This window comes from Pithys albifrons, chromosome 1, assembly GCF_047495875.1.
Source record: "Pithys albifrons albifrons isolate INPA30051 chromosome 1, PitAlb_v1, whole genome shotgun sequence".
NCBI classification, from domain to species: Eukaryota; Metazoa; Chordata; class Aves; order Passeriformes; family Thamnophilidae; genus Pithys; species Pithys albifrons.
This window is the reverse complement of record NC_092458.1, coordinates 63,116,820-63,142,812: the sequence shown is the minus strand read 5'-3', so window position 1 is coordinate 63,142,812 and position 25,993 is coordinate 63,116,820. Positions and strand designations below refer to the sequence as shown.

General features: G+C 38.3%; 1 protein-coding gene across 3 annotated transcripts in view; it reads right to left on the bottom strand.

Moving 5' to 3' along the window:
- The window catches only part of DCLK1 (doublecortin like kinase 1), a 255,376-nt gene that overhangs the window by 22,648 nt on the left and 206,735 nt on the right, over window positions 1–25,993 (bottom strand). For all 3 annotated transcript variants that reach the window (XM_071552689.1, XM_071552679.1, XM_071552696.1), the window contains 8 exons: window positions 23,841–23,898; window positions 22,985–23,104; window positions 17,077–17,223; window positions 11,903–12,036; window positions 11,168–11,245; window positions 10,420–10,516; window positions 8,545–8,625; window positions 1,493–1,606 (listed from right to left, as the gene is read on the bottom strand). In XM_071552689.1, coding sequence (XP_071408790.1) covers window positions 1,493–1,606; window positions 8,545–8,625; window positions 10,420–10,516; window positions 11,168–11,245; window positions 11,903–12,036; window positions 17,077–17,223; window positions 22,985–23,104; window positions 23,841–23,898 — 829 coding nt within the window. The remainder of the gene's footprint in view (window positions 1–1,492; window positions 1,607–8,544; window positions 8,626–10,419; window positions 10,517–11,167; window positions 11,246–11,902; window positions 12,037–17,076; window positions 17,224–22,984; window positions 23,105–23,840; window positions 23,899–25,993) is intronic.

The window sequence follows — 25,993 nt, the reverse complement described above, 5'->3', positions numbered from 1 at the left end:
TGAGCAGTAATTCTCATGGAGAAGCGTGCTGGCAGTCCATTTGAAAGGAACACGGTTTCAGCTAGTCTATAGAGAACATACCTGCAGTTCAGATGAGCAATGGGTATGTGATGTTTTAGTTGTGGGAGAGTTGTTGCAGTATTATTGCTTAAAAATGAAAATAAATAAATGCTGGCTATGTTAGCTGATGGCTGAGAAAATCTAGGAAAAGCATGAGGAACAACTTGCTTCCATGTTGAGGACATTCAGGGTAGGAAAGAGTAAAGAAAAAATATGAGAGAGGCACAGCTTGAAATTTTAAGTACTTATACTGAGTAACTTTGAGAGAGTATCCATTTTGCTGCACAAGCACTTCACACCTGTGAGCCAGATTGCATGTGCTGAGCTGAGTTTACTTCATGCTGATTTAACTCAACACTGGAGGGGCTGAGCTGAGAAACATGAAAGTGGAAACAGTACAAGAAAGTGTACATGTGCAGTCACACCACCTGCAATTTATGGAAGCTGGGAATGAACACTGAGTAATCTGATATGGGAATGGTTACGTTTAATGTGTCACTTGTTTTTAGTGACTATTTGGAGCATTCACATTACTATGAGTAATAAAGGAAAGCTTACAGACACAGGCAGATGTATCAAAAATGTGAAGGGTGTGCATGTTACTATTCAAGGGCATTAGTACGAATAATCTCATCATATGCTGAATATATTCTGTGCCCATGTATATCTAATACACATGTTCATTTGTGAGGAAAAAGTACAATTGTGTGGTATGTATGCTGTACTGAGGATGCCATTGAAACCTCAGTAAAGCTTGGTCAAAAGTTTGGTCAAGCTTAGTTTCAGAAGCTCCGACACATTCTAAGCTGGAATGGCTTGAGTGGAATAGCAACATGACAGAAGGCAGCAAGGAGCTCCATTACGTTTTACTGAATTAAGTACTTCTGAAAGGGCTGCAGCTTGTGTGTGGTACTACAATAAAGTGCTGCTGCTCAGGTAAATCTGAAGTGGCTAGACCCATATACCATGAAGGTAGTAGAGAGGCATCACAGTTCTCTTTTGTGTTTTCAAAGATGAGAGGTTTAGGCTGACATTAGAGATTTTCAGTTAAAATTTTGATGCAATTTACATTCTGAAGTGGTGCTGTCCTGCTACAAACCTCTGTGTGGCCGTAATCCATATGATGAGTATGCTGCCAAGTAAAATGTCATGATCCCACAGCCCAAATTCTCTAATATGCATTGGAGTTAAGCCCTCTGATCATCTGGTAAAATGTGGAACTGTGTGTACAGTTGTATCTCCTAGGGCTGTTCAGTAACAATGTGACTCACAAGGAGAATCAATGGAGAAGTTGTGCAGAATACCAGTTTACATTTATATTAATTAAAAGCTAGAATTATCCAAAGATTTCTGGTTTCTAGTGGAATGTCCTAAATACATACTGTCTGGTGGGGACATAAATGTGTTTCAGCTGTGTATTTCAGATGCTTACTGCTATGACAGAAACTCCAGCTGCTGTGCTGTTCGGCTTAGGGCCTGTGTTGAAATGCTTCTTTATCTTCCCAGCTACTGAGAGCTGGTGTTCATTCTCTGGAAGGCCATCATCCTGCAGAGTAATAAAACAAAACAAAACTTTAGAGGGAAAAGGTGAAAGAAAGGAATTGCCAGGTGATTTTGATAGCTCCTGTCAATACAGAAAAGTTTACAAAAAAGTTGCATTAAAATATGGGTCAATCATTGCCTCCATCAGTATATCTAATATACTGATAAGATGAACATACTATACCATGAACTGATCTCTCTTCTCTTTACCCAATTTTTCTTCTCAAATTTTAGGTAATGTTAATTAATAATAATTGTTAAACATTTTATTTTTCTTTCTACCATGTCTTAACTAAGACTGACAATTATTTTTAGGTTCATTAATATTTCAAAGCCTCATAAACTCAGACCTGTTTATGATTCTGTTTATTCATCACATAAATCTAATGATAATGACCTCAAAAGTAAAAAGTATCCAAGAGATTATGAAAACAAGAGGCCCTGTTTTGGCAGGATGCAGGAAACAATCTCCAAAACTCCTGAGAGACACCTCTAAGGTCCTTGTATCACTGTAAATGTTTCACACTCAGGGACTATGGGGTTGAGTGAAAGATGGGGCCACAGCTCAGGGAGTCTCACAGAGAGGGAACCCGGGTAAGATGGGAGCTGAGACATGCCCTGGCTGAGAGCCTCAGGATGGGTGAGTATGAGACCTCACCAACACCAGGATGCATCATTGCATGTGTCTGCAGGCCAGGTTAGGGGTGAGCTCATGGCTTGTGCTGGTATTCCCTGCAAACCATGACTGTACTATACTAAAACCATTGGTAATCAAAACCACTTTCACAAATGAAATCTCCAACTGACTGATAACAAGGGACTGCAATTCTTTCCACCAGTGCCAAAGCACACAAGCCTAGGGTGCTGTGGAGAAAGGTACATGAAGGCAGACAGAGGTACAGACTGCTTGGGAAAGCACAGAAGGGCTGGAGCCAGCTGTGGGTGGCCTCTTCTTCCATGACAAAAGGCATATGTTCTCAGCTTGAGCCATCCTGAGGTAAATGTAGGCACACAACTGCCCAGTCAACTAGAGGCAGACATATATTCATTCTGCTATGGGATACACTAAGCAAGCCAGCTGTGCATGCTCCCATGCAGCTGGTCTGGGTCATGCCTTCTTCCAGCTGAGACATCCTGCCTTGCAGAGCAAACCTGGATATCTGTACCTAGGCACACTGCCACTCTCCATGCTGAGACAAAACCCTAGCAGAAAGAAGGGAGTTTGCAGTTTTGCACAAGTCCGTAGGTTGGATTCAAGCTCAAGGAAAGGGGAGGTTTTTTAAAAATTGGAAAAAAAGATCCTTATGACTGAAAAATGTGCAAAAAGCCACTGCTCAGTGAGACTTCACCCTAGCAGAATATGCAGGATTTCAGGCAACAATATGCAGAATAGGTGGAATAGGGAACAAAATGTACAGAATATCGGGTCACTGTCCATGCACGTGGTCATGACAAGCTGACACTGCATGGTGTGTGCAGCTACCAACAATTGAAAAAGTTCTTAAACACCACTTAAGCAAAACCTTAGCAGATTACAGGTAAAAGAGATGATCAGAATAGAGACAGATGACAGACACTTTTTTCCTGACTTTGCAGCAATTCTGAGTGCACTTAAAGAGTTACAGAACTGCTGCAGTAAATCATGAATTCAGTGAGCATATGGGAATTTTAGGGAGGATGGTAGGGTTTGTTATTTATTTAGCTTGGGGAGTTTGTGTTTAGAGATCCCTGACTCACCCCTTAACAAAATGTCTCAGCTGGCAAAATATGGTCAAGTGCACACAGCTGCAAAACACAAACCCAAACAATACAACCCAGTAGCTGATTATTGTTTAGCACTGGGGAGTCTTGGCTCTGTCGTATATGATCCCTAAAATAACCTGCTTTCTGTTGACCTTGCCTTTCCCAGAAGAAAGCTAGTCCGTAAAGTCAATTCCTCTTCACTAGAGGAGGGAGAAAAAATAAAATCATTCTCTTGGCTTTCTTGACATGAAAGCCTGCCAAGTGTTCATGTCATCTTGTCAGAAGACTAAATTACAGAGAAGACAATAGTTACCAAGACTGCGGTCATATTTTATTGGTGAAGAACCACACTCACACTTTTGGTGACAATATGCAACAGACATATAGTTTGGGCCCCAGCTTTTGGATGAAATATCTTGCAGCTCAATTTAAGATGCAGCACAGAGATATACTGGAATTCCTGTATTGTTACAAAATTTCTATTACTACTGTTGGTGCCACCTGATGTTTAATAGCTATAATTTTTTTATTCAAATGAGCTTCATAAACAAGTCAATATATATTAAGCTGGCTCCTGGAATCACTTAGGTCAACAATAAAAGAGATAGTTGTTGAGGGTGAGAGATGATAGCTGTTTAACTAAATACCAAACAAGCTGCTCTGCAGTTTTAAAGGCAAGAAGTTAAAAAAAAAATCAGACTGACCACAGTCAGCAGGATAAGCTGTAGAACTGGGGAACAGGGTAAAAATTGCTGACAAAAATTTCATTGCTATGATTTTTGGTGCTCAAACTGGGAACTTTAAAGGGTCATAAGCTTGAGAAAACATTGACTGCTGATGCTCTGAAAGATCTCTCCTGTGTATTTCTCAGAAGCTGAGCAGTCAAAACCATTGAGAGTGTGAAAACTCTGGTCCAGTATTTGAGTTTCATATAGACAATGTGAACTACTTCGAATGTCAAAATACTTCTAGTTTTTGCATTGGTTTTTTTGTTGGTGGCTTTTTTGGTTTTCTTTTGTTTTGTTTTGTTTTTTAATCAGCCTCCACAAAATACCTTTTATAGTCTAATAATAATAATAAAAGAGGTAGAGAGTCTTAGAGTCATCCCTGTAAGTAATAAAAATTGTTTCATGTAAGCGTTGTTCTCTGTGACAGAAGATGTTGCCACTCGAAGAAAAAAGTGTTAAAAAGATGTAATGAAGTTCAGGATTCCCAGATTCCTATAACCCTGAAGCACTTACAGCCATTTCAAAAGTTGATCACAAGAGCTTTACTTTCCAGATCTAAAATCATCAGAATAGATTATTATACAAATAACAGTAGGAAATGAGAGCAAATAGAAGTGCTGGAAAAGCTTTTGGACACTGCTTTGTTTAAGGATTACAGGGATATTTTTCTTTGTGCAGTGTCCTAAGGTGTAACCAAAAGTACTGCAGCTACAAAACAAGAAACGTCTTTTTAAATTAACTTCCTTACAAATATTCAGCTTATTGCTACTTATGGCTTGGTTATTCATTTCTTTTGCACAAATATCCAAGGCAAACACAGGGAAGGAAATATGTAAAGCTCCAGTTTTTCTAATTCCTTTTAGGCTGGTGTGTGCCATCTTTCCTTCTCCAGCAACAACACAGATTTTACGTTGATTATTTTAACAGAGAAGAATTTAGGGAATGCAGTCCATTCCTTTCAGCATTTGCTGTTCAGTGATGCATCGGGCAACATTTATTACTTACACAACAAAAAAAGAGTAAGTTTGTCCTGTACCTTGTTTCAGGTTATCAATAACATCAATGCTTAAAATGCCAGACTTCAAGCTTCCAGTCTCTTTTATAATTCTTTGGCTTTGCAAAGAATTTGAGCAGGTAAAGGAAGGAGCTGGGGTCCCTGTAGGGGAAGTATAAACTGATGGATTTGTTTCCATGTCTAAGTGTACTGCATAGGAGAGATGACTCTGAATAAACTAAATGAAGGGGGCAAAGAACTGCTGAAATGCATTAAGAATTCAAGATCTCCATCTGTGGCAGTGGCATGTAGCCAACATCTTTTCAGGTTTTGTTTTTTTTGAATTGAAAACAGCTGGGATATTATTGACATAGGAACTGCTCTATTGGTCTGACTGACCATAACCAGTTTTGCAGTTTCCAAGAGGATTCCAGCTATTTTTATAGCAAAAACTGAAACTGAAATGAGGATTTGCTCCTACTGAAACTGTCAAAGCACATTCCAGGAATCTCAGCAATTTACCAAGTAATCACCTAGTAAGCAGCTATAAAGTAGAATGGTTATTTACAATCTACAAAATGGTTTTATACAGTGTAAGCAGTTACAGCACTTCTATCAAAGGTTTGATCAAAGAAAGAAAATGTTTCTTAAAATTGTTGAGGAAAACACATGCCTGCTTTTCAAGCCAGCTGTTCTATCTAGTATTTGAGCTGCAGATTTAACACTCTGTGAATAGGTTCAAAACTGACATAAGGAAAGTGTTGTGGTGAACTCTATCCCAGATGAAACCAGAAAGGGAAAGTTAAGTCCAGCATTTGATACCATGGAAAAGTATTTAAGCAAGTTACCTGTGAAAATGGCATGTAGATGAAAATTCCATGTGCCATTTCTTCTCAGGAAAACAATATGCAGATAATTGCTTAGGTAATTACAACACACAGATTGCAGAATCTTTTTTAAATAGGTATGAGTGTATTAATTCCCTGTCCTGAAGCTGGAAAAAGGAGGTACAGTGAGGTTGTATGACAGACTTGCACATGATCAAACGACTGATGGCATGGGGATGTGTAGTTGGATCTGACATCAGTGTACCATTCTGCCTCTGTGCACCAGTGGGCTGTCCCTGCTAAGCTATCTACTGTTTCTGCCTAGACACACTTCAAGGAAATGCTTTTTTTCATGAAAGCATTTAAGCACCTGTTTCAACTCAGCCATGTTCTTATTTCTCCTGATGTGAATTAGGACTGTAGTGCCATTTAGTTAATTTTATGCCTACTATTAAGTGCTTCCATGTGTGATGCCTTGAAATAGGAGCAATGTTTGGAAAATGTTCAAGCTCTTTTCTGAACTGGTCCCAGCACTGGCCTTTCTCCTTCCAGAAAAAATATCTGGAGGACACATAAGAGAATTCAAAAGCAGTTTTGATCTGCATTATGAACTATCTGTAGTGTATTACTGAAGACAAAATACTGATTCGTCTCAGTTGCTAAAAGCAGCAGTTAGACAGAATAGAAGGAATTACAGAACTGTCATGGAATATTTGTTTCACTTACTTACAGACCAAACTGCTACATGTTTGATTGCAAAGAATTATTGCCAGCATAAAATGGTAAGTGCAGCAGAGCTAGACCAAAGATGAATTGAACATTGTATGCTGTTTCTAACAGTGCATTGTAATCACTGTTTAAGAAGTAGTACATTTAACAAGGACAAGTAGATCTTGAACTTTCCCTGGTATATCCTCTAGTTCCTGCCAACCAAGTACTTAAGAACTTTGTGAGCCAAGAGTTATATCCAGACCACTATATTTAACAGGCAACAATGGGTTCATCCTCCAAAAATGTATTGAATTCCCTTTTGAATCCATTTACACTTGTCCTCTACAGCACCTTCTGGCAAAAGGTTCCACATGTTAACTTATTGCACAGAAACCCAGGAACTTGCCAAGGTGCTTCAGTAACCAGAGCTCAGGTTTTGTTAGCAGAGCTCTGGAGTGTTAAAAGCTTTTAGCCCCTGTCCCCTCTCCTCTACCATCCCCATCAGCAGGTACTACTGTGGGCAGAGAGCAGAACCTCATATCACTTGCACACCATCACCATCATGTTACTAACAAAGAGCTGCAGCTCTTTTTTTAGCACGTGCTAAAATGGCTTCCTAAAAAGCATCATGGTGCAAATAAAAAAAAGCACCAAAAAAAGTGTGTGGAAGTAGCATTAACATTTCAAATATGTTTTTCAGAAAAAGATGAACATTAGTGACCACATCCTTAAGTGGTGTAAACAAGCGACATTTCAGTAATCTCAGCAGCAGTGTGCGGGCTGACACTGCAGGTGATTTGGCCTCTCTGTGGCTTCTGATCAGTCACTTCTGCCTCTTCCTCTGCAGAACTCCAGAAATGTTCACTTATCCTCCTCCCATGGAGACACAGAGACACTCAATCACCAAAAGGCATTATAAACTGTGACAGAACACTGTGTTCAAGGATAGCCCCTGGCACCAAGGAAAATTAGTATTTCAGTTGCTTGAATGTCATCTTAAGATGAAAGATTTTCATCAGATGTTTTCCTGAATCCTTGCACTCTTTGCACACCACAGAAGTGCTCTGCACAATAATAGCACTTAGAGTTACAAAAAAAAATGTTCTGTGCAATAAGGGAGGCTCTAATTCTCAAAGATACACACTTGGTAAATGCTTTAACTGATCACCACTACTCTAGACTATATGGAGGACATTTTCATAAAAGTGATGAACATCTGAGGTGACAGTATATTTGAATTTTTAGAATAGTGTTTTAGTGGGAAAGCGATTTTGGATACAGCAGCTGAGGGAACAAATAGTATTCCAAGGAGGACTGCACACTCAAACTTGCAACAAACAAAATGAAGAATTATTTTTTCTTCCTTTAATTGTTTTTCTTTGCTCATCCCAATTGTGTTTCTTATCCCAATTGTCCCTTATGAACTTGAATAGAGTGTCCCAAATTTTTATTTCTTGTCATCCAAATACCTTAAGACATGTTAAATAATCAGAAATAATTAAAAAATATTAGATCTCATCAGAAACTAAATACAGTTCTAAAGGATTCCCTGTGTCATTCTGGATCAAGTAGGTTTAACAGTATGAATTACATTTCAAAAACTCTTAATCATGAATGTGAGATTTTTGAGTTCACCTGATTTTAGGATGTGTCACTGAAGCTGCAAGCTGATTTTTAAAAGTATAAATTTATCAAATGCGATTGAAATTTGATGAAAACCCGGCTCAAAATATTTCGGAGACAATGTAGCTGAGCACACATAAAATAGCGAAAACTCTAAGGTGTATGTGATATACCAAATAACCCTTTAACCCAGCCTAGTCCCAGTTAAATCTGTGGCATTTTTAGAATGTGCTGGCTTTCAAAAGGGCATAGCAGGGATGTGACAGGAAAGAGCTCAAAGGTGCCAAATTGCAAGAAGAAATTGGAAAATACTTACATTAACCCATGGATGCTCAAGAACTTGCAAGGCTGAGAACCGCAGATCTACATCTACTTGCAGCATCATTGTGATAAGTTCCTGAGAAATGGAACACTGGGTCAAATTTAGAGTATGCTTTGAAAGAAAAATCAACACTCACTAAAGAACTCTTTAACTGATTTTGTAACAGTGCTCAAAGAGACAGTGAACTAGCAACTGCAGAAACATATTATTTAAAAAATAGAACATCTATGAACTGCTGCACTTCCAGCTGAACTTTTAAATCAATATCTAACAGTACCTTGAAAAGCTAGAAGACAGTTCTTAGTTACAGTTCTGGAACCACTGTTTAAGAGAAAAGCACTTAATACATAATGTTCAAAACAGATGGTTGGATGAAATTAGGTTAGCTTCCCATTAAGAAAAAGCCAATTTCTCTGTAGGAAAAAATAGAGCAAACCTAAAATTTACTTTAAGCTCTTGTAAAAATTACATAGAAAATATTAACCCCCCCCCCCAACACTTAAACACATTGTTTTTCATCCTCTGATTTCCTCTGCAATTACCTAGTTTTCAACTAGCATATAAATAAGCATATATCTAATTCCACCAATGAGTGGAATGCAGGGAAAATGGGATGACAATATGACAGTAAATAGAGGCGTATCATCGAAGACCAAAGCTACTAATTCTTAATGACAAGTTAAATGGATAGGCTAATGCTTCAAAACAGAAATTTTAGACTGAACTATATGGAAGAAGAAATTTCACAGGAAAACACCACTGGCAAAGGATTTGCACAGTTCTCATTAATGATGCTCTGAAGTGAAGCCTGCTATGATGTGGTTTAGAGGACTTCCAACCCTATGACTGTATCTCATTCATTAACCTCACCAGTTAAAAGGCTAAAATGCTAGTCATGATTACCCTCCACATATCTGTAAAAGCAGGATGTAGCTCTCCAAAGAATGGAGCTTCAGAGCTACTCTCATTACCTGCATCCACCTCTGAATTTCACCTTTTTTTTTTTTTAATCTTGATTAATTAAATACTGTCACATTGAAGGAAAATGGGAAGACAGTTTTTCATGGATTTGCCTTAAAGAGTACAGAAGCAAACTGGGAGAAATTACGCACTTACTTATCTACAGGATAACAATATGAATTTTTTTATTATCTATGTCTACATATATTTATACACGACTACAGTGAATGCCAGGTCCTTAGAAAATCTGTGAGTTAAACGGTTGCTCCAGTGCATTGGTGAAAGTTAAAAAACTTAATCTGCCCTGCAAGTATAATGAACTCCGACAGGATCTGTATCTGTAAAGAATTGTATCTGCCTTAGCACACTGAAGGCTACAGCCTAAGAACTGTGACCAGAACAAGTCTATATTTCATACCACACTACAACAATAAAGCAATGGGAGGCCTGGTTCTTTGACAGGAAGAAACAACAGAAAAAACATCTAATGGGATTAATAAGGAAAATCAGTCCCCATAATACTGTTACATAACATTCAAGGCCTCCAGGTTGGTACTTTGTCCCCCTCATAAGAACATATAAAGCATAGTCCCAGTGAGCTTTCAGGCTAAGAAGTGTAGGTCAAGCACAGTTACCTAAAACTTTTCTTATTCAGTAAGGGCTACTCATGTTTCTATTGTGTGCAACATCATATGAAGTCCTTTTAGAAAAGGGGTCATTTCAGAACCACCCAGATTCTAACAGACATTAACCAAACAACAACATACCTGGTGACCCAGAGGAATTTATAGGTATAGCAGGAGATGTATTAGATGTGTCAAATACAGCACCACAAAAGATCAACATGCGTTAGACAGTGTCACTGGAAATCATATTGCAGAATCAAGTATCATCAACTATAAAACTTGCCTTTGCAGAGTCAGAAACATTGTCCCAGTATGGAGATGGAAAATCCACCTGCCCCATCAAAATCTGATCAAAAAGCACTTCTTGGTCATCTCCACTTCTGTAAGGTAAAAACCAAAGAAAACCAAGAACAAACCCCAAAAAGAAATTATTTCCAGAGGTGCTTTCAATAGACTTTTTGTAATTGCTTATAACTGTTAATCTCTTAGTATGCTTAAGGAACCTGTTGATACCTCCCAAGCACGCAGCCATGGATATGAATGGTGAGATCAGAAAACACAGGACATTTGGTACACTCTTTCTGAAGTAACCTAATTGTCTTTAGGATCACCTACAACTTTGCAATTGCTTTGAGGGGAATAAAAGATCTGACATGTCCCTATTAAGTTGCTTACATTTTAATTACCTTTTACCAACAACAAAATAGGTTGGGTTTGGTCCATGAAAGAAGATGCTTATTTCATTGTGTATTTAAAACATCAGGCAAAGGAATGCAGAACCTGTAATGAAGGCTCTTGTTTTGTAATGCAATGAAGTTGAAACCAAAATAAACAAAAATGAGACAGAGATCTTACAGTAAAAGCACAGACATTTTTGGTGTTTGTATAAAACACTATGCAGAGCACAGGAAAAAGAAAAACCAAACCCTGTGAGCAGAGAACTTTTACCAATGGCAATCTCTGTGCTCAAGACGAAAGCAGCATAGGGACTAGTTCACATAACAAGGATAGTTGAATAGATCAGTCCATACCCACGGAATGGAGGAAAACCACAGAGCAGGATGTAAGTAATCACACCCGCTGCCCAGATGTCCACCTTCAAGCCATATCTAGAAGTATGAGAGACATGGTTAGAGACATCTGATTCCTCGCACTACAGTGCAGGAAGAAAGGAAACATGCAGAATTTTTAATAATTTCTTACAAATTTTCATCGGAACTTTACCTACCTACCAATCCTAATTCTGCTTTCAAATATGTTTTACATTTACATCTTAAAACTACATTAGACCAGAATGCGTGAGTGCACAGAAGACATTGGGCTGTATTCTTGAGCTAGACAGTGATGCCTATTAACATGAAGTCTAAAAAGGTGACACAGGCGGGAACAAATCGGAAGAGGACAGCGTGTGATAATGAAATAAAACTGAGTGAATGGTACTTAGCAGTTTCTGAGGACAGCCTAAGAAATATTTCTTCTATCTTTAAATGGCTAGTTAATAACTTAGTATTCAGATGAGAAGTTTGAGGTCAACAGCTGGCAGAGGTTGACCAATACAACTCCACAGTTGACCCTGTTCTCAGATAGTTTGAGTAAAAGAGACTTCAGAGGTCCCTTCCAAAAAGTGTTCTGTAAGTCACGATTCTGCATCATAGCCACACAAAGGCAGCATAAAAATCTTGATTGTAAGAACTCCTGTCTGGCACAATGGTGAGAATATGCTTCACTTTGTACACGTCAATAAATCATCATTAGAAGTGATTTACCCAGTTTCAGCAATGATTTCTGGAGCTACATATGTTGGGGTCCCACAAACAGTATATAAAGGTCCATCCACAATTGTTGCTAAGCCAAAGTCTCCTAACTTGAGGGACTTGCTTCCATCTTGGTGTTCATAGACCTAAATCAGGAGGAAAATTCAAGGGTTTAGCACAATACCATCAAGGCAACTACTGTAACATTCAATAACTGCCTGAAATATTCCTTCTTATTTACAGTAATTTTTCTCCTCCTTACCTTCAGCATATTTCTCTGTATGCTCCGAAAATTCACAAACAATTTGGGCAACCTCCCTAGAGCAGAGTCAGGATATTCAGAAAAGCCTTGTCTCACTACCTGGCCAACAAGGGACATACCACTTGCTAGATGCTAAAGGCCAGAAGCAAATGCATGACATAGGCTTTCTTAGATTAGCTCCCTACTGACAGCCAATTCACAGTGTAGGGCTTTTGGTTTATTCATTTTACTTGCAGAGAACTTAAAGGTTTGCAGAGGAACTTCCACTGCTTAGATAATACAAAAGTGACAGCACTGTTCCAGATCCCTCTGTGTGTGTTGAAGGCACAAGACACAAACCTGGCTGGACTATTTCACCTAGAAATATGGTTTTCTCCTTGGATGACTGCAAAACACCAATCAGTGTCTTCCTGGCATGTTACCATCATGATCAATGGGACGTAGGCAGTTAGGGTTGCTAATGGGTATGCGTGAAAATCCTATCTTAAAACATGGTCTTTACACCAGCAGTGTGATCTTTCATGTGTTTTTATGGGTGCAAAGGGAGATTCAGATATAGTCACAAGAAAAAAAGTCTAAAACCCTCAGTAAAAACTAACACAATTTTAAAAGCTGGTTCAGAGCAAAAGAACAGCCCTAAACCTGCAATCACTGAAAAGGTATAACAAAAATGTTTAAAATAAAAATCATAAAAATGTATCTAAATTAAACACTAGGCTGTATTTCTTTAATCAGCAGCTAGTTGGAGTTCTTCCTTCCCATTTTGAAATGTTTTCTACAACAGCATCTTAAAAACAACAGAAACAGTGAACAGGAGGCCTTCTTATAGTATATATGCATCATATCATTTTTTGCAACCCAAATGAAAGCTCCATGCAGTTTGGTTCCCAATAGTAATATTCTGACAACAGTTAGCCGCAGAAGTGTGCAAAAATAGAAAATATCGTACTTGTCAATCAAAACCAGAATCATCCTTAATACATATCTTGACCAGCTACTCTTATATCTAAAATCACATTTATCTACAACTGTTTGAAGAAGAAAATCCTAGATTTTTTTCTTTTAAAAATAAAATAAACTCTACAAGGGAGCCTTGAACAGTCCACTTAGTGCAAAAGTGAATTCCTGAAGTCACTCACCACTGTTCCCTGCAGATCTGCTATAGCTCATAATAACTACTTATATTATACAGGCTTCATCCCCCAGTTTCTCCTTTGTTAATGTTAGTCATGTCTAGAGAGAAAACCCCACTCTGTTCTGAATCTCTGCTTACCAGGTGATACAGCCACAAGGAGACATTCAAAATATACAACGTTCTTGTTTTATTATGTTATTTTGTAAGAATTCAACTGGACTTTTAAGAGGACCAGAAATTTAAAATAGATTCACATTTCTCTTCTAATAAGCCAGAAAAAAAAGAAATGCTTATAGAAGAGCACTGGGGAAAAAAGCACACAGCAATTATGATTTTATTAAAAACACAGATTGTTAAATACATCTGGTTCCTGAAACTAAAGAAAGTGCTCTCTGAAATGGCAGTAATAAATCTAATTTCAACAACAGTTTTAATTAAAGTCTAGAGACTGAGACTTTAAATATTCACTTGCTGAAAAATATAAAGTGTGCACTTAGACATCAAGAGCTGGATCCAGCCTAATTAGCATTTCATATTCTATTTCACGCAGTTATCTTTTACAAGGCACTCTCTGAGTTGTGCTAACCTAGTGAACATTAGTTAAAAGTTCCTTCCCTTAAGAGACCACACTTTGTGTGACTCATCTATACTAGAAATTAATTACAGGAGAGGTTTGTTGGGCAATATTTACCAATGCAGACCATTTGATACGGTGTATTTCCTAGTATTTTACCTCATTTTATTCTAGGAATTACTTTCCTTGGAAAACTATTTCAGTTGACTTGTAAATCTGAAGAAAGTAACTTGTCCTCACTCTGTTGAAACCCCAATGTGAAGCTGTGGTATGTTACTTGCCAGTCAAGGAATGGGAAAGATAATGTAATGTTATTCAGAATAAATGCTATACACGTTCCACTGCATTTAAATACTGAAGGGCAATTAAAGAAATGGAGATTAGTGCAAATTGCCCACTATGTAGTGCTTTCACTGTTTTAACTAAGCAATAAAACTGTGTAATTGTACAACACTAATTGAATGCAGCCACACATAATTGTGCGCCACCATATGTATCCTATTAGTATAAAGACTGTCAGTATTTTCTAAGCTGCTCTTGTGATCAGTGCAGATGGCAACAGTCAGAGAAGTTGTTCTCTAGGGTTTATTATATAGCTATAAAGACATACCATGACTTGACAAAATAAATGTGCTAAATAGCACCAATTATGAAAAATGTTCCAATTAAAACATGGAAGACACTCCCTGGAGAACAAAAAAACCCCCAAAACCCTCTAAAACATCACAGGTATCAGCATACCCTAAACTCTTGGACAGTTGACTGTTAGGTGGCCTTTTCATGCCTTGAGGGTAACATGTAATATTTAAGCCCTTATAAAAATAATGGGTGTTGCACACAGGACAGGTTCACACACACACAGATTTATCAGCAGCATCTATAGCCAATCACATATATCAGCTCTAAGCATGAAAGTTACTATTGGGGAAAAAAGAAAAATCAACCAGAGAGAGGAGAATTGAAAGGGAAGGCTCTCCCAGGGGCTGGTAACAGATGAAAAACAGAGGCTTCAGATGAACATACTCTTCTGGGCACCCTCTCTAGAGCAGCATGTTCACCTTCACTTCCCATGTTTTTCCTGTAGTAACCTTTGCTCATCCTCCCTGTTGTTTTCTCCTGAAGTGGGGTTGTTTGCCTTAGGACATGTATTGACCAGGATAGATGCTGTTTCCAACCCCATCTAGTTGCTGTGCTTTCGGTAGGCCTGTTACAGGCGTAAGATTACAACTCATGTTCAGGAAAAGGGTGGGAAAGAAAGGGCTGTTTCTCACACTAGTAGCCAGGTGAACCTGCTGTAACAATGACACCACGGTTTGCCTGTGCAACACTGTGACATTAATGGAGAGAAAGCCACAGCACAACAATAGCAAGGGAAAACTACTGCCATGACCCTTAGGTGAAGGGTTAAAGAGCTTCAAGGAAAAGGGCAGGCTACAACAGGCTAGTGGAAGGTATTTAGCAAAAGAAAGGCTAAGACTCCTGTGGTATTTTTCAAATGTTTTATAAATGCCATGAAAATAACACTAATTGCAATCTTGTGACACAAAGAACCACACATTCCATTTGACAGCTAAGATAAAAGTGGAAAGGTTCAGAGACACTAAGGCCACAGGGCAGCCAGTGTCAGAGATGGGGTCAGTGCTCAGGTAAGGCTGTTTCCAAAGTGCTCTTCTAAATCAGTGTTCTTTTCTTTCAAGGACCTCTTAAACCTTAGATAATTAACATTATTTGTGGATTAAATGCTGGCTTTGGAGAATTAGAATATTGCAGGATATCCAATGCTTCATCCTCAGTGCTCAGTATCAATATCAATGCATTATACTGGAAAAGTCACCCAGAAGCAATTCAGCTACAATGGGAACAGTGTGATCACTCCTGGTAGTGGGTAATTACCAGAAAATCTGGACAGGCAAGTCCAATCCCATCATGCCTCCATCTCCACCCCAACTTTCTCTCTACCCCCAAAAACTTTACTCTGACAACAATAGACTTTAGGCATTTATAGACAAGTCAAGACAGCAGCAGGACGAGCCCTGTTCCAGACCAAGACCCCCTTGCACACTCCAGGTACAGCATTAATGAATCCTGGCATGTGATTGCTAAAACATCTGCATGGAGCCGCCTATTGACAGCAGCACCAGACCTGTGAAAGGAGCAAAAAGGGGGCCAAGAAAGGTGTATCAGTCACTAGTGTCTAGTGAAACTTCTACCCAGTATGTTTTCAGCAGATCCTGAAAAATGAGGGCAGGTTACTTCCTCAGTCAGAACTGCAAAAAGCACCTGTCATTAGAAGAACACCAACTGTAAAATTCCACTCCCTGGAAGATTAGTAAGATCTGCTTGGATCAACTTTCTCATAAAACCTCTTCAGTTTCAAGGAGGACTAAATGCATGAAGAGAGCACACAACTGAGAGAACTGATCTATGATTCTATGAACATTGCTTTATGGTTGCAGAATACAAGAAGAATTGGGACATCTCTATACTGGAACAGGTCAGCAAATTTAGGAAAAAAACCTCAGGATAGGGAAATAACCAGAAATTAATTTCTGTGAAGAAATAAAACTATATGGAGGATACAATTGCTGCATTTAAAAGTACAAAATTTTCAGAAGACTAATTGTCAGGGTATGGTTTTCATTGTCTTCAGTGGACAAGGCTCATACAAATTTAGTCAGAATAAAGATTGAGACAGACTGTTTGGGAAAGTGGCTTAATAAAAAGTGCTATAGGATTATCTGGGAGATGCAGTAGGGGAAGGAAGGACAGTGACATCTCTTCCTGGCTCTGCTGTGATGTACGACATGATAAGGCCACAGCATTTACATGCACCATACCTGTAAAATGGAAGTGTTGCTAATTACTTGGGCAGCAGCAGAAGTATGGAATAGTCTTCTGAGGACAGAACACTTTTATATTTATGAGAAGCTTGAAATTACCTTGCAGTTTACTAAAAGGCCACTTCTAGTGATCCCAGGAATAACTCTGCTGCTGCATCCCATGGAACAGTCTAGATGTGCCACCTTATGTTACTGTACTTTCTGTGATAGCTGTTGTTCTGAGAAGAGCTTTATAATGCAAAGGTTAAAATTAAAATGCCAATGACTTAAAAGACTGAAATAAACTTGGCGGATGTGTGGAAGGAGGAAGAAGTGTAACCTTCTCTCACACACTCCTAAGTTATCAACAATACTGAAAGCTGAATCTTCACTTACCAGTAGGTTCTCTGGCTTGATATCCCTGTGGACAATGTTCAGGCTGTGAAGATACTTGATGGCACTGGCCAGATTGTAAAGCATTCCACTGGCATCCCGCTCTGTGTATTTGTTGGTGGAAGTAATAGCATCAAAAAGATCTCCTCCCTGGAACAAAATTACCATGGGATATGAGCATTACTGCTTCTGACATTATCAAAATACTTAAGATCAAGGAACATTATTTATAGAGGAGGAGGAGAAGGAAGAGGAGCTACAGGAGGACAAGGAAGAGGAGAAGGAGAAGCAAGAGGAGGAAAAGGAGGAGGATAAGAGAGAAGCAGCACAATATCCTTGCAGCTATAAACTATGGGTACTGTCATGACATCCCTCATTATGGCAGCTGAACAGATCAGTAATTCAAAACCATTTGTCATGGCCTAGTTGGTCAGCCAAAAGGCTGGAGTCTCTATTGCAAACCATTCCCACCTGCTGCTGCTTTTGAATATGTCCAGCACTTGCCAACTTGCCTGTTCAGAGCCCCTGCTACAAATTTCTAGTAAGAATACATACTTGCTTGTCATGATGCCACTCTTTATTATAATCACAGACTGACATCAAATTTTTGCCCAATGCCTGACTAAACCCTAGAAAGATGAAGGAACTCTGAGTGAAACTCAAATTAGCTACCTGTTCTCAAAGTTATTGTATTTTAAAAGTCTATTTTCATCTCATAAATCATTGAAAACATGGATTTTTAGAAACCACTTTCTCTACACAAGATGTGAAGTTTTTGGTAGTGTGATGCCTCTTGCAGCTAACACTGAAGAACTTTACAGCATGTGTGTCAGGCAATCACATTGGAAGATACAGGTGGCAGCTTTTGCCATTTCTAGCTCATCATGCTGCCTAATTCATCTAAAAGCTACTGCCAGGGAGAGAGAAGAAAAGAAAATAAGAGAGAAACAAGGAAAGAAGACAAGAAAACAAAATTAAGCAGAACTCCTCAAAGCTGAAATGATCTTCACCAGCATCTGAGGCAGCCATGACATTTGGACTGTATTTCCAGAGAGGAGCTGGCAGGTGGGAAGAAGTGCATGTAAGATAAAAAATAACTTTAAAGATGAGATTAAGAAGGGAGCTTGACAGAATGGATGAAAATCCAAATGTCTTTTGAGAGAGCCTTTGAGCCTTTGGTCAAAATCGAAGCGGAACTGTAAGAAAAAAAACCAAACCAGTCCAACAATAAAAAAAAGGAGAAGGAAAAGGATAATTCTGCAAAAACAGTGCAAAAAATCCCTACTGTATTTAAAATATTAAGAAAATAATCACAGGGGATGGTACTTTAAAGAAAATGTAGAATTTTCTGAAGGCAACAGAGGACTCCCAGCTTTACCAACTCTCGTGATTTTATCAATGGCCTCAAGATACTTACTGGGTTCTTTTAAGGCTCAGCTCCAGAGTAAACACTTTTTCCATTAAGAGAAAGGAGGAGAGGAAGAAATATTTAAAAGAAAAAAAAAAGGAATTTTTCCTGGAATCACAGCTACAGAGAAAAGGGTAGGAAAAGAGAACCACCAAAGTCTCAAACCCGATAAAACTAACTTTGCTTGTTATAAAAAACCCAAACGAACTATTACAATTTTTGTATTGTTGAGATGCAGCTGAACTATGCCAGGGCAGGTTTATTCCCATTATAGATACAAAATCCCAACTCTTTGGAAACTGCCTACAACCAACCACTGTCAAATCTGGACCACATCAATGGTGACTGTTCAAGACACATCAAGATACATGGTGTCAAGGAAAAGGAAGAACAAAAGGCCAAGCTAAAACAGACAGAGGATTAGAGAGAGAGAAACCAAATATTTGGCAAAAGTACAATACCATGTACTTCATGGCATTATCTGATCCCTAAGTATTACATATCAGCATTTGAGAAAGTATGTGAGATAAATAATCCATCTTCCCTAAGCTCCTTCCTGTGAAACCCCTGTACCAGCTGCTTTTTAACATGAGGTAGTGGATTAGGCAGATCTTTGGTCTTATCTAATATTTTCCAGATGCTCAGGAGAAGTGTCAATAACATCAGCAAAGCATCTGCCTCCAAACAGAGAAAGAAAACAGTCCAAGCTGAGATATGAGGGACAAGAAGGAAAGAAGTTGAACCTTAAAAAGAAAAGGAAAAATATTGGCCTGAAGTCAGAAGAAAAGGAACAAATGTTCATGCACAGGAGAAACACAAACTCAGTAAAAGACAGAGGCTGGAGAGCAATTTAACAGATGGTCACGCCAATCTGAAGCAGAATAATTTTCTCCATTGAAGCAGTCTCCTGCAGTCATTAATGTTTCTTACCAGGTAGCCTGCTAAGAACAGAAAGCATATATTTAGTCTATGGGATTCTTTGTGGTTAAAAGAGAGGTGATATCCTGGAAAGAGTTAACAGAACTGACAGCTATATCAGGCAGAATTGTTTTCAGCCTTTCCTCTCCCCAAAGAGCACTTCAACCTGCAAGGTTCTGCTAAGCCGATTCACACAGCAGGTCACTATCATTTATTCAGGCACAAGGGGTGAGTTCAGGATGACATTTCAGTCTTACATCCCCTGTTCTGCAGTGAAATGGGGCCAGCAACATCTGAATGCAGTTTTTATCATCTGTGCACATGACGAAGTGTACTTGGAACTACAGTAACCAATTATTTATTTATTACCGTGTTATGTAAATACGATCTCTCTTTTTCTTCTGCAAAAGAAATCATATCCTGGAGCAGTAAAGGGAACTGCAATAAATCGTGCATCTTAAATTGGCCAAACCCCTGTTAGGTTTGAATAACAATTTTGTTTCTCTGTGTAACAAGGCAATGTGCCAGAAACCAGGCCTTTGCTTCCTTTTACAAGCACCACTTGCAATGTGTTTATATTTGTATTTATGAAGTGCTTTTTCTTACACTTTACAAAGCAATGAATGGCCTATCTGCCATGAGGTGAGGGCTCGATTTTCAGCAGCCACTTATGTCAAACATGTTACTGCCAATTAATGCAGGGTGGTATTAACTGAAACCGGGCTCTGCAGTATCAAGCCTTTCCTCTTTGCCTTTCTTTCCTGTGTGTGAGTTTGATTTAAAGTCAGGTCTTCAAAAGTCAGTCAATAACAGATGGTTAATCAATTCTAACAGTGCACTCTATGAAATGGTAATGGTCAGCAATGGGTGAATTAACAATTAATGTTTATCCAGAAATAACTTCTTTGCTGCCCATGGAGTGTAAAAAGTCTTTTTTCCCTCAATTAAATACTGAGGAATAGATGCTTGCTTCAAAGAAACAAAATTCATTTTCAAGAATCAGGATATTTCTTCTAAATTTCTTCTATTATTCTACATAAATGTAAAGAATAATAAAACAGTGCTCTCTAGGATATGAGAAGTACTGAGATTTCTATAAAGCCCTTCCATAGAATATCTGAAAGCATAAACATTTTAGCATGTGCAGCAATCTTGAAGAGTAAAGACGAAAGAGCTCAAGAAAATAGAATTTTCCAGAAAGTGAATATAATGCATCATTTTCTTTATATACATCTTTTAGGCTAGTTACTTTCTAAGAGTTGTCGGTCCCCTTCTCTCTCATTTAGCTGAGTAGGACTTCGATTAAAAATCCATTGGAGACTACAGTTTGCACATTTTTCAACCATGAGTAGCACAGCAGGTTGCACCCATAAAACCAGCTATGTGCTTACCATCTTGGCAGGTTAGACAAGGCACAGCTTTTACTTCTTAGCACACCTCATGGGGCCAAGATGAACGAATCGTCAATGCAGGCTTGAAGCTGTGACTACAACAGATTACAGTGCTGTGCAAGAGGATTGAGGGACCTTTGAACAAGCTCTCATGTATACCGGGGAAAAAAGGCAGTAGCATGGATCTCATAATGAGTTCACTTATAGAATAGAGCAGTAATTATAATTAAAATAGTGTTAGGTGGTTAAAGGTGTCTGACCTCAAGCTGTGCTATTTCACAGTGCACGCCTAAGAGTGAGAGAGGGCTGTGATTGTGAAGGGAGTGGGAAAATGAATCTGGGATCAGTTACACTGAGGGATTCATGGTGGGAAAAGTGCCAGTATTTTTCTTTTTTCTTAGGGTTTAACCTCTCCATCGGAGAAAAAAATAGGGATGCTCCTTGCCACCAGCATCTCCCAGTGTGCTTCCTCAGAGCTTGGAGGTTAGTGGAGCCATAAGCTCCACAGCACCACTCAAACCAAGCAGGGCATCCATCAGGCTCAAACCTAAGACAAAAATGTTGCCATCTCCTAAGCTGCGGGTCATGGCCTGAGCTTGTCATAGATAACAAGAATGTCCCAGAATGTCACAGGGACAGGAAAAATCTGTGACCATCCACCTATGAGCAACACTTGACAGCCTCCCAGCTCCGGACTGGGAACATGCTTGTGGCACTGCTGCTGCCACAGGGCATGAGGGAAAATGGAATGAAACAATAAGACTTGTCATTCTACTTGCTCTGGTATTCCAGACCAAAGACTGACAAGTTCTTAAAGAAATGCTTGGACCTGGGATCATCCTACCTGAAATCTCAATGGGGTGACTACATTAAGAGCATCCTCTTATCTCCACCTACAACCAGAGCAAAGCAGTTAACAATTTTGCCCATCAAAAATCGCTTTGTCTCATGACCTCTGGTGGTCCCTGTTGTTAGCCATGGATACAGAGGATATCCACTGAAGAGGACCACATTTTCAATTTAAGATGAGTGGAGTGATCTGGGTGACAGGGTTCAGAGTGCCTGATTTTCTCATGTGTTGAGCACATACATACAACAGGCCTGCACACAAATGCTGCTGCTGCCATATTTGTCCTTAAACACCTAAAACTGTGGATTTCCCAGGTGTAGGCTGCCCCTGGAGAACTTGCAGATCGGGATAAAGAAATGGAGGTGGCTGCTGGAAAGCTGTCCTTTCCAGAGAATAGTTGAGGAAGGAAGGAGAACTGTGAATGCCACTAGTGAATGGGAAAAACAGGTCTATCCTGCTACAGTACACATGGAGGACAAGAGGCCCTCAGTGGTTTTCTGTTCTAATTTAAACAATTTACTCAAATAGATTTTTACCACTTTTTGTGTACGGGGACATACTTGTGTATCAGTACCAGAACTAAAATCTATATTCATATTTGTTGCACTGTACTGTTGACAGTATGGGGGCAAGAGATGACCTGGACTGAGCTTATAATCCTGTTTGAATATGTAATTCCGCCAGAGAGTGAAATAAATGCATGAGATCTGGAAATTACTATGACAAAATAAATAGGGTCCAAAATATAAAATCCTGCATTCCAAAATTTACTTTTCAGAAAAAAACCCCATGCTTTACATAGCAGGCTTTTCTCTTTCACTTCCACCTTCCTTTAGCTTAAAAATAGATTGCTATCAAGGAGGCAAGTCTGACACTCTGTCAATATAAATCAGCAGAGAAAAAAGACGTGTAATATTTTTCAGATTTAACATAAATTACTAAAAAATAATTTATTATCAAAGAATTTTTTATTTTGAAGGCTGTATTTTGTGGCTATTTAGACTGGGTGTATTTTCATTTCATCTCAAGGCAGACTATAACTTTTTAAAGAGACTTCTTTTGAGGAAGCAAATAAAACTGGTGATCTCCAAAGTACTGTCCACAGAGCACTTCCAAATGTGGCTTTCAGCAAGTTAGACAGATATTTGAAATATTCAAAAGCTACAGAAAAAAAGCTGACAGTGGGTTGCACATCTTTCAGTAGGATGCCAGACTACCTTCAGAGAATCCTTCTACTATGAATTACTCTGCGATCGCAAGTTTTTAGTAAGCCTTAGTACCAATGGAATTCCTCAATATGGTCAAAACAATTCCTAATAAGCAGCTCGTCTCCAAAATACTCACCTTTACAAGTTCCATGACAAGGTATAATTCAGTTGGCATGTCCATCTCCTCAATCAGAAGTACAATATTGGGATGCTTGACTCGTCTTAAAATAGATACCTCGTTCTGGATCATGTGTTCCTGCCACACACACAAAAAAATCTTTAATAACTACCTGTTTGTGGGAAAAAAAAATCACAGTGGAAAACCCAGAGAAAATGGGACCTCCATGGATTCTTCAGGGTTTTTGAAAAACCTAACAGATGTTGCCCCAAGCAATATAGAAAGAATATGTCTAGAAACAACATCAGTGAGGTAACTGAAAAAAGAGAGAGTGGAACATAGAAAAATAAATGGTGGAAAAGACATGTTTCTGATGCAGAGAAAAATCAAATATGGAAGCTTTTAAAATTTTCTCTGATGTAGAATCCTTTGATTTAACAATATGATATCTTCTCAGAGAACCTTTTGTTAGAGATTTCAAAAGCTAACAGTCCCTTGGTATAGAACTAACATCACTTTGATTAATCTACTCTTTTGACACAGTGACCGGTGTTATTATAATTATTTGCATTATTTTTCTGTTTTCTCTAACATGCGGAATTATGAAAATTAGAGCACATAATTACAGGGGTAAAGAGCAAAGAGTCACACACAACCAACCAACTGGAGAATCAACACACACATCTGGAAAGTCACAGGACAGCCTTTTAAACTGATATTCCAAAAGTCTCCAGAGGGTAGGCAAAAGCTTCAACCAAAAAGATTTTAACAGTTGTCAGGAAGGAGACAAATACCAACAGCTTCCCAAACTGATCTCTTGCACAACATTCACTGGGAAAAAAAATCTTTTGGTTTCATGCTTTTGGGTACTCACTTTTCCTCTACATTTACTTTTTTTGATTATTTTCAGAGCATATTCTCTGCCAGTTGATCTGAGGAAAGATAAAAGAAAAAAATTATATTCAATCACATTGGATATTAGTCAAGTTTTTATCTGTCATTTGACTACAACAAGTCTAGTGAAGAATTCTATTCAAGTATTCATTTGTTTCAAGAAATGAAGCTTAGATTTGACTGGTGTTGTCAGTTACTGAATATGTGTGCATAAAAAAATCAAACTTCTTTTTCCAAATCAGGAAATTTCAAGAAATTTCAATGTTTTCAAAGCAAAAAATCACTTGATTTTTGTTTTCATTTTGTAATGGTAATTGTTATTACTTCTGCATTTTTATGTAAAAATACCATATAGTGTCCACAGATCCAAATATTTTCAAAACAAAAGAAGTTTTCTATTACATGAAAAATACAATCCATCAAAAATAATTACTTAATTATTTTGTATTTATAATGAAAAGTCATTTGTTTGCACATCTGCACTCACAACTGCTATGATAAAAAGGTCAGTCCTTGGAATAATATTTTATGTATTCAGTAAGTATAGGATATTTAGCAGATTTAAATACACTGGGGTTTAGGACAGAATGTGAAAGGTTCTGCAGACAATAAGAAATTACAGAGAAATTAGTTCAGTATGAGAACACATTTCCTTTTAAGCACTGTATTCTTCTGAAACCTTATAATATTTATCACTACCACATATACGTAGATATCTCTAATACAGAATGCTAACATAGAAAAAAAAGCTTGTAGACAACTAATGGTATCAACTTCCATTTCTTACTTAAGTTACAAAAAGAAAAGTTGACTATAAGGATGAAAATAAGAAGCTCTGTTCACAAGCCCTAGGTTCACCATAAGATTAAGTGGAGAATGGACAATATAAGAAAAAGATCTTACTGAAATATTTTCATATTGCATTAAGAACCTAAACAGATTAAAAAAGTCTATCACATTACCCTTAAGTATATGTTTGGTTCATTTCAAAAAACATAGTTAAACTGATTCATTAAATTGGTACATAGTATGTTAAACAGAGAAATTAATGTGTCTAAAAGTGTTCTCAGTCTGTCAAACAGGACATGCAAAGTGAGTACTAAACTAAAAGCACTGTTTCTGGAAAACAACTGGGCATTTTCAGTGCCATATTAAAACATGGAGAACTCCACCAGCAATGATGGATCACTAGGAAAAATGGTGAGTTCAGTAAAAAGCCAAGAAAACCCCAAAATATTAACTCTGTTTGAGTTCCCAGGTCAGCAGAGAGCAAAGACAGTCTTTATTAGGTCATCAATTAAAAGGCTATCCAAAGAAATCACACAGGGTAACAAAGTTTATGACTTGGGAAAAAAAACAGTACAACAGGTCTGTTCAAGATTTATGCAAAGAAAAATTAAAACCTTCTCATATCTGTACTCCCTCACAAAGGGGTTTAATGCTACAGCCCCTCAAAATGGGGCACACTCCATGCAGGGTGCTCCTTTCTGGTGCTGGCATTCAGGGGCTACAGTAAAGCTCAGTGAGAGGACAGGAAGAGATCTGGACATTAATTGTGGGGACTAGAAGGAGGAAGGAGGTGGGACAAGAAACAGTAGAAATTAGGATACCTTGGGTTCAAACTGAGACAAAATATAGCCTATTTCATTAGGAGTCCCTTTCAAGCTGCTTGTTTGCCCTAGGAATGCTTCCTTTCTGTCATGAGTAAGGAAATTGATGGTTTTTGTTGGCCTTGGGAGACTCCATGTACTCCAAAACACTGGGAAACCTGAGCTAGTGAGGAAATGTCAGAATTTGGAAGTATCTGAAAGTTAAAAATGAACACATATAAAAACACCGCAGGACAAATTGTGCATATGATGGAGCAGACATGTAACAAGAAGATGACAACTCTGACTGCTCTTTGTTTTTGTAAAAAAAAAAAAATTAAAGCTAAGATAATGCAAATCCTTTCCCCTAAAAAGGTGCAGAACTGCATGTTGTCAGCAGCACTGCAACTTACACACCACCAAAAAATATGCACAGCCATGCCTGAAACTCACTGTGAAACGGACATCTCACCTCTCACCTATTGCTCGCTCCAAACAATAAAAAAGCACCACAAAAAGGAGGCAACACATTATGGTTGGACAG